General features: G+C 47.9%; 1 protein-coding gene across 1 annotated transcript; it reads left to right on the plus strand.

Annotated features, from left to right (window-relative positions):
• The first annotated feature begins 5,439 nt into the window (after positions 1-5,439).
• DDX52 (DExD-box helicase 52) lies at positions 5,440-11,253 on the plus strand. Its single transcript, XM_079325302.1, has 15 exons — positions 5,440-5,555; positions 5,678-5,894; positions 6,204-6,334; positions 6,517-6,702; positions 6,971-7,114; positions 7,838-7,949; positions 8,170-8,242; positions 8,318-8,521; positions 8,871-8,961; positions 9,144-9,266; positions 9,488-9,638; positions 9,881-9,956; positions 10,122-10,193; positions 10,304-10,396; positions 10,654-11,253. The coding sequence occupies exons 1-15, from the start codon at positions 5,469-5,471 to the stop codon at positions 10,739-10,741; spliced, it is 1,848 nt and encodes a 615-aa protein (XP_079181428.1). The 5' UTR covers positions 5,440-5,468; the 3' UTR covers positions 10,742-11,253.
• The last annotated feature ends 744 nt before the right edge of the window (positions 11,254-11,997 follow it).

Genomic DNA, 11,997 nt, shown 5'->3' on the forward strand with positions numbered 1-11,997 from the left:
GGTAAATGGTCCAGGGTCAGTGCTGCTCTCCAGACAGCTCTGCAGAGAAGGTAAGTGAAAACCTTGGAAAGGAGGCTTTGAGAATTGAGCCTACTAGAAAGGGATGAAGAGTGGTGAAGGAAGAGGGGACAGAGCCAAAAAAACAAGGGGGGAAAAGGGCAGAGGATCCATCCAAGTGAAGACAGATGGAGCAGGTAACTCCCACAGAGCAGAGTGTGATGAAGCAGACAGGATAAAGTCAATAATGTGAGTAGAACAACTGATTAATAACAGATACCTTCCCCAGAGGTGTGGGTTTATGAAGCTGCTGAGCTGTGTGCTGTGTGCTGTCACTTCCCATCCCTGGGCAGCAGGATGAGTTGCTAAGGGGGCTGTGAGAGCTACACATACCTGCATGAAAAGCTTCCTCTGATTTTGAGTTAACCTCTGGCTGAGGAAACCTTTCTGGATGGCAAATACCACACAAAACTCTTCAGAGCAGCTTCTGCAGCAGCTGGGCTGGGGCTGGCACTGTCCCTGGCCAGACCTCACCTTGCTTGGAGAAGCCCTGGTGGGGTGTTTGCTCCCACATGTGCCCTGGCTGCCTCATTAAATTGCTGGAAAATGCAATGTCATGTCAAATGAAGCTCCTGGAAGATACTTTTTTTTTTCCTCCTCTTGCTGTTGGGCACGTGGTGTTAGTGTGTGATGCAGTTGTTATGGGGCAAAGAAGCCAGCAGAGCCATGACAAAGTTCATTTATGACCAGTGCAGTTTTACAGGGCTGAGTGATTATTTTACAGTGCAGAGCTGCTTATAAGGGAATTCCTTGCACGTGAGGATCCACGGGCTGCCACGAGCCTTTAGCAGTGTCTCTTCTTGTGAGCTGCAGCCTCTTCATGGACACAGGGATGAGGCTGCATTGAATGTAAATGAATTAAATGAATTTAAAGTGCAGGTGTGGGTACAAAGGAGCAATCTCCCAAAATCCATTCCCTCTGATGTTCTGCTGGCCACGAAGGCATCAGATCAGCCTCTCCAGGGACACTAAAATGCAGCTGAGTGATCTGAGTGACTATAAGTCGTCCCTTGGAGCACGTGCTCACGTAAGGAAGGAGAATTGCACAAGAGCACAGCTCACACACACACGGGGCTCTCCAGACCCGTTCTGCCAGTCTGGCCAGGATCTACTGGGAATGCCAGCAGGACAGGCAGCAGGAGCAGGGCTGGGCTGAGCTGTGCTGAGGCTGTGCCAGGGCTGGGCTGTGCCAGGGCTGTGCCAGAGCTGGGCTGGGCTGTGCCAGGGCTGGGATGGGCTGTGCCAGGGCTGTGCCAGAGCTGTGCCAGAGCTGTGCTGGGCTGTGCCAGGGCTGTGCACAGGTGACAGGGACAGCACTGCCATTCTCCATTGCCAGCAGGCTCAGGCTCTGCAGCCTTTGGGCAGGTTGGGTTGGGCTGCTGGCAGAGTTTGAGGAGCACTGCAAAACACATCCAAAGCAAAGCTCTGTGCCTGCTCCAGTGCATCCCCGATCGCTCCTGCAGGCGCTGCCCTGCCCCGCCCTGCCTTCCCTGCCCCGCCCTGCCCTGCCTTCCCTGCCCTGCCTTCCCTGCCCCGCCCTGCCTTCCCTACCCCGCCCTGCCTTCCCTGCCCTGCCTTCCCTGCCCCGCCCTGCCTTCCCTGCCCAGCCCCGCCCTGCCTTCCCTGCCCAGCCCCGCCCTGCCTTCCCTGCCCTGCCCCGCCCTGCCTTCCCTGCCCTGCCCTGCCTTCCCTGCCCTGCCCCACCCTGCCCCGCCCTGCCTTCCCTGCCCTGCTCAGCCCTGCCTTCTCTGCCCTGCCCTCCCCTCCCTGCTCAGCCCTGCCTTCTCTGCCCTGCCCTCCCCTCCCTGCCCTGCCCTGCCTTGCCTTGCCTTCCCTGTCCTCCCTGTCCTCCCTGAGCACCGCTGAATCCGGATGATCCTTCCCTGCTGCAGCCCCAGGCAAAGGAGGGGTGGGTGCGGCACAGCCCGAGCAGAACGGGAGCGCTGGGGGAGCCACCAGCACCCGCAGGGAGAATCTCTGAACCCCCAGAATTTATTTCTCTGACCCACAGAGAAAACTTAAAAGTAAAAAAATTCAAATGTGCCCCAGAGTTATCCTGTCCCAGTGTAGGCGTAATGCAGAGCTGTGGAAAACCAAAGCCTCAGGCATTTTGTGCCGTCTTCTAATTCAAGGAACTTTGATTTTTACTTTTCCACTCAGCAAAACGGATCCTCCTCTCTGTAATTAATATGCTGCTCAAACGGATTCTTAATTACAGATAAATCACAAATCTACACACTCAACTGATATGCTTTTCAAGTAATAAAACAGATCATTTGTCTTCCTCAGATGAACAGAGCCCAACCAGCACACCATTTCCCCCTTTATGAAGAATTCATTTGCCTTAGAAAGAAAGTCTTTAAAAAAACATTGCAAGGATTTCTTGAATAGGGGATCAAAGCTCCCACACTGCTGGAAACCATTTTTTGCTAAATAAGATGTGAGTAAAGGGGAAAAAAGTAAAAGTTTTTTGGTAGTGGTTGGGATTACAACACCCTTGGGAGGGACGAGGCCGTGGGGTCAAGAAGTGGTGACCAGGTTAGCAACACAGGGAACAGAAGGGGAGCACAAAGGAACAGAAAGTGGAAATGGACAGCTGAATAGGGACGCATGTTTCCTTGCTGCAAGAGAATGGAGGCGACATCAATTCATACTGAGAGCTGAGGCTGAGGGCTGTTAATGGATCGGGGCACACAGCAGGGGTCAGAGGTCACAGTGTGCTCAGCCGGGCTAATTGACTCTGATGTGCATATCAGTGATGATGAGGCAGGAGGGCAGGGAGTGAGGGGCACACCTGCAGGAGCCCCCCTGTCCTCAACTCCTGCCCTGCACCTGTGCAACTGATGGACTCACTGAGGTGTTGGCTTGGCTGTTTCTCCAGGAGCACAAGGCTGCAGCAGCTGGGCCTGGCTGTGCATGTGATGGAATAAATGCACTCACCTGATTAGCTTTGCCATTTTGGGGGGGTTTATTTCAGCTCCATGCCTGGGCTCAGCCCAGTGAGCTGCACAGTGGCACATCTCAGCTGAGCTGGCTGCTCCTCCCCAGAGATCCCTGCAGGGATGGGCTGTGTCAGGGTCAGGGGGGCACCTGGCTGTTCCCCACCCAGGGAATTCTGCAGGGGGGTCTCTGCAAGGATAAGCAGTGCAAGCAGCAGCCAGGGCTCTGCCCACAGCCCTGTGCAGCCTGTGAGCATCCTGCCAGCTCCAGGCAGAGGGGCAGGGGCTTCAAGGAAAGACAAGCTGGGCCATGAAGGCTGTTACCTTTTCAAGGTGGGGGGTTGATGCCCCCTTAGCCTGGCACAGGTGGATGTTTTCTCTTTGCCTCCCTGTGAGGAGACTCTGTGCTTCCCCTGGGAGGTTGGGTCAGTGGCAGGGAATGCAGCATCCTTTGCCTTGTGGGGTTTCACAAGGCACCTGAGGGAGTTCCTGCTCTGCAAAACTTTATTCAGAACAGCAGCAACAGAGTGATGGGAGCCCCAGAGCGTGGCCAGGGTCAGAACAGGCTCCCCAGGGAATGGGTATGGAGCTGCCAGAGCTCCAGGAGCTTTTGGACAATGCTCTCAGGCACTGGGTGGGATTGTTGGGGTGTCTGTGCAGGGCCAGGGGTGGGACTGGATGATCCTTGCAGACCCCAGCCCAGGATATTCCTGATCCCTCACTGCTGGCACAGGGATTTCTGCCCCCAGAAGCAGAGCTCCTCACCCCTGACACAAAGGGATTCCCCAGCTGACCAATGAAAGATTATTCCCTGTTTCCTCACCCTTGAATCTGCCAGCAGCATCCCTTGGTGAGTGATGGATATTGGAGATGATTTATAGTTCTTTGTTACACAAATGCCTCCACATTCTTCCCCACCCTCTCACAGCAACCATCAGTCACTGCTGCCAGCAGCAAGCAGGAGCCTCAGCCTGGGAACTGCACCAAGGATGCAGGGCTGAGTCTTCATCCACTGGGAATTCACTCTGGGGACACAAGAAGGGGAATTGTCACCACTGTGCTGCTCTGCACCCACAGCCCTGGGTCTGCTTCCATTTCCTGGGGAGTTAAAAGCCTGGCAAAGAAAAAGCACCATCAATCAGGCAGAGAAGGGTGGAGGGGAGGATCAGGTTTGCCCAATTTTTCATCTCAAAGTTTGTTATTAAAGTAGGGAATGTTAGCCATGGCCTATATGTCTTACAGCTCTCGGATTTCAGCAACATAAACCTTTAGCCCTTAAGAGTTTTATTAAATTAAATATTTTTTGTTGCAGCTAATTAAATTTCTGTTTGTTTTCCTTCATGAACAAGCAGGAAAAATCTGTATTGTTTGATCTGATAGAGAGTACTAGATTTACCTGCACTATCATAATGAATAAATAAATTAATTAAATAAATTCTGATCTTAATCTGGGCAAACTTTCTTGAATGCCCTGAGGAGCTCAGGTGGTGCCAGGTTGATCCTGCCATGGCCTTAAGCATTTATTTCTTCAGGTACATTTGTGAGGCTGGACTATATTAGTATTAATACTAATTATTAGTATAGTATGAAGTATTAGTATAGATTAGTATAAATCAAGGAATAAGCAAAGGTTGTGCACAGGGCAGCAACAGCACAGAAACACAGAATCACAGAATTAGAACCACAGAATCAGAATCACAGAATCACAGAATTAGAATCACAGAATCACAGAATCAGAATCACAGAATCAGAATCACAGAATCACAGAATTAGAATCACAGAATCACAGAATCAGAATCACAGAATTAGAATCACAGAAACACAGAATCAGAATCACAGAATTAGAATCACAGAATCAGAGAATCACAGAATTAGAATCACAGAAACACAGAATCAGAATTCCAGAATCAGAATCCCATAATCACAGAATCACAAATTCACAGAATCAGAATCCCAGAATCACAAATTCACAGAATCAGAATCCCAGAATCACAAATTCACAGAATCCCAGAATCAGAATCACAGGGTTGGACAAGATGTTCAATGAGTCCAACCCACGCCCTAACACCTCAGCTAAACCATGGCACTGAGAGCCACATCCTGTATATTTTTAAGCACACCCAGGGATGGTGACTCCACCACCTCCCCAGGCAAATGATTCCAGTACTTGATCACTCTTCAATAAACTTTTTCCTGATATCCAACCCTCGGCGCAGCTTAGAGCATCCCGCGTGCTCCCTGCCAGACTCCAGGGCCGCAGCGGGGCGGGAAGGGGACACAAGGGGCAGGACCCGTGGCTCGCCAGCCTCGCGCTGTCGCGACAGCCGCTCCCGCCTCGCTGCGGCCTAGCCGAGCGCGGCCGCGCCGTTGCCGTGGCAACGAGCCGCCATGCCGGTTGCCACGGTTCCCGCGCGCTCCACCGGAAGTGCTCCGGTTTCCGGCGGCGCGCGGGGGCCGCTGGGAGCGCGCGGCATGGAGACCCACGAGCTGTTCCGGCGCTTGGGCAGCGGCGCTCGCTTTGACGTGCGGCGCTTCGGGCTGGACGCGCGGCGCTTCGGGGTGCGGGGGCACCGCGGGGACACCGCGGGGACACCGCGGGGAGGGCTCGGGGATCGGCGCAGCCCCCGCAGCGCCGCGCCCTCCCCGCCCGCCGCCCTCACCCTTTTCCCTGTGCCCCGCAGGTGGTTAAAGGGAACCGCGGCAGCGTCTCGCTGGAGAGCCTCGACTTCTTCGGGAATAAGGAGGGAGCCCCGCGGGGATCTGCCCAGGAAAGCTGGGAGCTCGCAGGGGATGAAGGGGAGGTGAAGCAGCTGGAAGGTGGAGAAGGAAAAAACGATGGAAAGAGGAAAAGAACGACAGAAAGCACTGAAGGGAAAAGAAAAAAGAAAAAGACACGAGGTATTTTGTGCACACACGCATATATCAGTGGCAGAATCACCAAAGAATCCCAGAATGGTTTGGGTTGGAAGAGACTTTAAATTAAGCCCATCCAGTTCTGGGTTCCTTGGCTGGCCTGGCTCAGAGCTGATCTAATAACCACCCCAAGATTCAGTGCTGAGAGCTGGGGATGTGGTTGCCATCCTTCTGGAGTCTTCACTAGTTTTATATGGAATGAGGAAAAAAAAAAGATTCTGAGATTTTTTTTGTGTCCAAATAATTCCCTCTGTATTATTCTAAAGGAAATTTCAATTTGTTTGTAACTTGCAGGAGCAGTGCCAATGCCAGAGCTGTCAGAAAACACTGAAATAAAGTGGATGTCTTCTCTGGAAACAAAGTTTGAAGATGCCATAGACAAAAAACCTACAGCAGAGAAACTTGAACGCTTGAGGAGAGAAAAGGTGGGAATTCTGATGCAACAACAGGATCCTGGTGTTCTGTGGGTGTTTGGTCTAAAATTCAAGTTTATTTATGGTGGTTCCTTATTGGAGGAGTGTGACTGAGTGTGGGGGAAAAGAACCAGGAGATGAACCCATACATGGTGAGTTTTCTGGTGTAAAATTAAGGAGTTTTTGCCTTGTAGATAAATCGCTTCAGGAACCAGCACAGGATCAACATTCAGGGAACAGATCTCCCTGACCCCATTGGCACCTTTGATCAGCTCCAGAAGGAGTACAAAGTGCACCCTAAAATCATGGAGAATATCCAGGCTGCAGGCTTCCATGTCCCAACACCCATCCAGATGCAGGCAATTCCTGTCATGCTGCATGTGAGTTCTCTGGGCTTTCAGTCTCTGGGCTTTCAGGGATTCTGGCAAAGTTTGGAGCCATGGCTGTGTTTCTGACAGTTTTAAAGCTGGATCAACTTCTTCAAAATTGGAAGCTTGGCTTCCACACTTTTCATCATCTATGCTTTTCCTAAGGTGTTTTGGGTCAGTTTGCAGCATTCATATTTATGAGAATGAAATTTTTGCTAGGTTGTTTCTTTTTTCCCTCTTACTGAAATATAAACTCTTTTGGTTTTTTTTTTCCTTACAGGGTCGGGAGGTTCTGGCTTCAGCTCCTACAGGGTCTGGAAAAACACTGGCATTTTGTATCCCTCTTTTAACACATCTGAAGCAACCCAGGAACAAAGGATTCAGGGCTCTGATCATATCACCCACCCGAGAACTTGCCAGCCAGGTGTGTGTTGAGGGAATCTCACACTGATGGGCTTCAGTGTTGTCACTCTGCAGCAGTAAAAGAGCAGCTTAGTAAATATTTTTTTTCCTTTATTACCCTCACAAATCAGAGACAGCTAATTTCAATGTTTCTTTCAAGTGTTTTGACTTCTGTGAAGTAAGTACATATTTATTATCTGAGTCTAATCTAAAGGATTAGATTAGAGGCTCAAGATTCTTTGATTATATTTTAAACTGCCCAATGCTCATGTGCTCTTAAAACCTCCTTTCCTACTTGAGATTGCTATGAGAGGTTTATCTCTTTGTCCCAAACTTGGAAATTCAAGGAATAACTTCATAACAAAGCTGTGTTACTAAAATGTAATAAAAATGGCACCTTTGGGCAGTTTATATTTGAGAGAGGGAGCTATTTATGGTGGTGATGTGAATAGTGCCTGTTGGAGAGCTGCATTTTGTTATGCTAAAGAAACCAGAGAGTTTTCTCTGAGCACTGAAATCAGGATTAGGTTGCTCAGAGAAGCTGTGGCTGCCCCTGGATCTCTGGAAGTGCCCAAGGCCAGGCTGGACAGCACCCTGGGATAGTGGAAACTGTCCTGCCCATGGCAGGGGGAACTGGATGGGCTTTAATGTCCCTTCCAAGCCAAACCATTCATGATTTGCAGCAGTTTTTAGGTGAGAAATCTCCTCAGCTCAGTTTGAAAATCCAATCTCTGGTGCCTTCCAGACCCACCGGGAGCTGGTGAAGCTGGCAGAGGGCACAGGCTTCAGAATCCACATGATCCACAAGGCAGCTGAGGCAGCCAAGAAGTTTGGGCCCAAATCCTCCAAGAAATTTGGTAACTGATCTAATGACTGAAGTGCTTCTAAAAAATTAAAAAGTGTCACTGACCTTTCTCTTTGGGCTGTGTGGTTTTCAAGAGATGGGAAGTGAGTCTGACAGGGACTCTGCTGAACTGTGCCTCTGGCAGATTGGGTTGGAACTGGTGTTTCTCAGGGCTCTCTTTGTTGGGTTTAGTTTGTGTCTTTCTTGACATTTTGCTGCTTTTCTTTTCATAGATATACTGGTTACCACTCCCAACAGACTCATTTATTTGCTGAAAGAAGATCCTCCAGCAATAGACTTGAGCAGGTATGAGAGTCTGTTTGGAATGTGCTTTGCCACCCAGAAGTGGCACTGCTGAAAACCAAAGCTCCCTGTTTTTAGTGTGGAGTGGCTGGTGGTGGACGAGTCAGACAAGCTGTTTGAGGATGGCAAGACAGGATTCAGGGAGCAGCTGGGTTCCATCTTCCTGGCATGCACCTCCCCCCTGGTCAGGAGGGCTCTGTTCAGTGCTACCTTTGCCCATGATGTGGAGGAGTGGTGTAAGCTCAACCTGGACAACGTTGTGCTGGTGTCTGTTGGAGCAAGGTAGGTGTTTTCTTGTTTTTTTATTTCCTGGGGAATTGTTTTCTTTGCATCATCAGGTTTTGTGGCTGTTGTTAGTCAGCACTGCAGGTTGTTTGTCTCCAGAAAAATATTGTGTAGGCATGTAGATCTTTCTTTTTGTGTGTTTTAAATAAAGTGTTCTTTTACTTTGCCAGTCATAAAATAAACATCAATCTTAGGAGCTTGCACTGGTTAAATAGGTTTTGTTGTGCAGTATTTCTTATCCACCAGGTAATATTTTTATGGGGGTTATATATACTACATGTATTTACATATATATATATATATTTATACTACATATTATATAAATCTGTTGGATTTCTGGTTTCAGAAACTCTGCAGCAGAGACAGTAGAACAAGAGCTGCTGTTTGTTGGATCTGAGACAGGAAAATTAACAGCAATGAGAGAGCTTGTTAAAAAGGTATTTTGGAGAGACTGAGCATGTTCATCCTGTTCAACTGAGACTGTTCTGCCAGAAACTCCCAATTTCCCAGGTCAAACACTTCTCTGTGACACATGTTAAACCATTGCCCAAATCTGCTGTGTCTCAGTTTCTACAAGAAAAAGGATCTTGGAACCTGAGATAAACTTACTCTTTTGCAGGGTTTTGCTCCTCCAGTCCTGGTTTTTGTACAGTCTATTGAGAGGGCTAAAGAGCTTTTCCATGAGCTTATTTATGAAGGCATCAATGTGGATGTCATCCATGCAGACAAGACTCAGCAACAGGTAGGAGGATTTTATTTCTTTTCAAGAAAAGCTTTAGAAAGAAAAGTAAGAGTGTTGGAATGTAAATCCAGGTAACCATGGCAGCAAATTCCTGCAGGTTTTTGTTCAGAGCTTTAGTTTTATTCCTTAACATTATGACAACTTTAAGGAAAAGAAGTTCACCTCCTTTCTCAAATTGCTATTTGAACTGTTTCCAAATATCTTTTCTGTTCTTTTCCTAGAGAGACAAAGTAGTGCAGAGTTTCAGAGCTGGGAAGATCTGGGTGCTCATCTGCTCAGCATTACTGGCTCGAGGGATGGACTTCAAAGGTGTGAATATGGTCATCAATTATGATTTGCCAACAAGTGCAGTGGAATACATCCACAGGATAGGTGAGGCATGGCTCACAAATCACCTTTCCCCATTTCTGTTTGATGTAGATGCTGTCATTTTTGTCACTCTGTGAACCTTACTGAGATGTGTCAGACACAGCTGTGCTTTCATTCACTGGGACAGTGTTTGGGGATTGGCTGCTTGGGGTATCCTTAGTGTGTGAATGTGCAGCAGGAGGCTGGGGCTGTGAGGAGGAATAAAGGGAGAGGTCTGAAATAACTGCAAAATGTGTGCTTGGCAGGTCGTACTGGAAGAGCAGGACACAGAGGAAAGGCAGTCACTTTCTTTACAGAGGATGATAAACCTTTATTACGGAGGTAATGTGTCTTTATTTCTTGCTTTAAAAAAATAAAAATCACCACAAAACAAAAGACCAACAACAAACCACCTAGTTTGTTTGGTTTGCTGTTTTCCACAAAAAAAAAAATATTTATCACTTGTCCAAGCACTGGAGTTGATCTCTTCCCTCCTGTCCTTTCCAGTATTGCCAACGTTATCCAGCGAGCTGGGTGTCCTGTGCCAGAATACATAAAACATTTGCCCAAACTGCAGAGGTATGTTCATCTGAGTCTTTTAATCAGTGCTTTTTTAAAATAAATTATGGTAGCTTCTAGAACTAGAAATCCTAGTAATTTCATCTTTCTTCACTATACTTTGTTCTCAGCAAACAAAAGAAGAAATTCATTAAGAAACCTTTGACAAGAGAATCCATTTGTACCACTCCAAAGTGCTTCTTGAAAAAAGGCAAAAGAAAAATGTAAGTAGGTTTTGCTGAAGAGGAGGTAAGATGTGATGCTTATTCAGAAACAGCCCAGAAAATTTAAGCAAAGTAATAGATAACCTGCTTGGATGAACCACCCAGTCTTAATTATTTTAGTGATGGAGTTTTAGTGTCAATCTCTGTCTTTTGGAGCCTGGATTAATGAAAATATTTTGCTTTGTGTCAGGTAACAGCAGCCTGAGTTTTAGCCACTGGTTATGTTCAGGTGTCCTGATCTCCAGTGTTTCTTACAGGAAAACTACAAAGGAAAATACTAAGGGAAAGAAGAAAGATAAAGAGGACAAAAAGGGCAGCAAACTACAGACTGTTTCAGAAAGCTGAATTCAGACTGGTGAGCTGGGCTGACCCCTCTGTGCTGGAACAGAAGAAGGAAGATGGCAGCGATGATGAAGGGAGAAAAACATTTCTCATGTTTCCTTTGGGGTGAGGGTGGAGGTTTACATGCTACAAAGTCTCTACTGCAAAGCCAGGAGAGAATTCCTGGATGCTTCTTATAGAAGCTGGAGCATGTGCTGGTGCAGTGAATGCTGTGTATTTCTGAGAAGAGTTCAAAGCCAGCATCAGTTTGTGTTACTTTCACACAGTTTTGTATTGCTCCTTGAATATATGGTCTGTGTTCAGATTGCCCCCAAGACATTTTTTAAACACTTTCAGGAGATCCGGAGACAAAAAACACACAGTGTTTACCATCAGGTTTGATAAACTATCAGAGACTTCCCTGGACACTTCAAAAAAGCCAAAACAAACCTACTTGTGTGTGAAAGTAAAGCCTTGCTCTTCCTACTGTTTTTCTTCCTGAAATTATTTTGAAATAACTAATACTTTACACATCCTGTAATTTTGTACTGTTTTATAATTGAGTCTGAAACAAGAATAAACAAGATCATGGGATGCTAATTCAGACTTGTGTGTCTGAAGCCTTGGTGGAATAATTCTGCAGGTAAAAAAAAAGGCCCAGCTCTGTGTGTTTTCCCTGTCTTCATCTGCCCAGTGTGTTCTCAGCCCACCCTGGTTTTGTCATGAGAATTCCAGTCAGGCAGGAATGGTTTCTTTGCAACTACAATCCTTTAAGGAAGATTTTCTGGACAGGATTGTCTTGGTTTTTAATCTAGTTTGGATGGGGCAGCCACAGTAACCTGTGCCAGCTCCTCAGCATCCTCACAGGGAGGAATTTATTCCAAATATCCCTCCTCCTGTGGATCTGAGTGTGGATCCATTGCCCCTTGTCCCGTCACATATCCCCAGGTGATCCTGAGGAAAGGTGGGTGGAAAGGCAGCACTTTCTTTTCCGTTTTATGGAAAATCGGTGGTTTGGATGCTGGAAACCGCCGATCCTGAGGGGAAGCCAGAGCTGCCGATTCCCATCCAGGCTGCTCCTGGTAACCGAGGGGCTGGGGAATCAAAGAATCGGGGGATTGTGGAGCTGTGAAACTGAGAACCCACAGAACTTTGGGACAGTGGAGTGGAGGAATCGAGGGGCTGTGGGGCCGTGGAACGGAGAAACCGAGGGGCCGGGGCTCTGTGGGGCCGTGGAACGGAGAAACCGAGGGGCCGGGGCTCTGTGGGGCCGTGGAACG

Source organism: Erithacus rubecula (genome assembly GCF_903797595.1).
Source record: "Erithacus rubecula genome assembly, chromosome: 22".
Taxonomy (NCBI): domain Eukaryota; kingdom Metazoa; phylum Chordata; class Aves; order Passeriformes; family Muscicapidae; genus Erithacus; species Erithacus rubecula.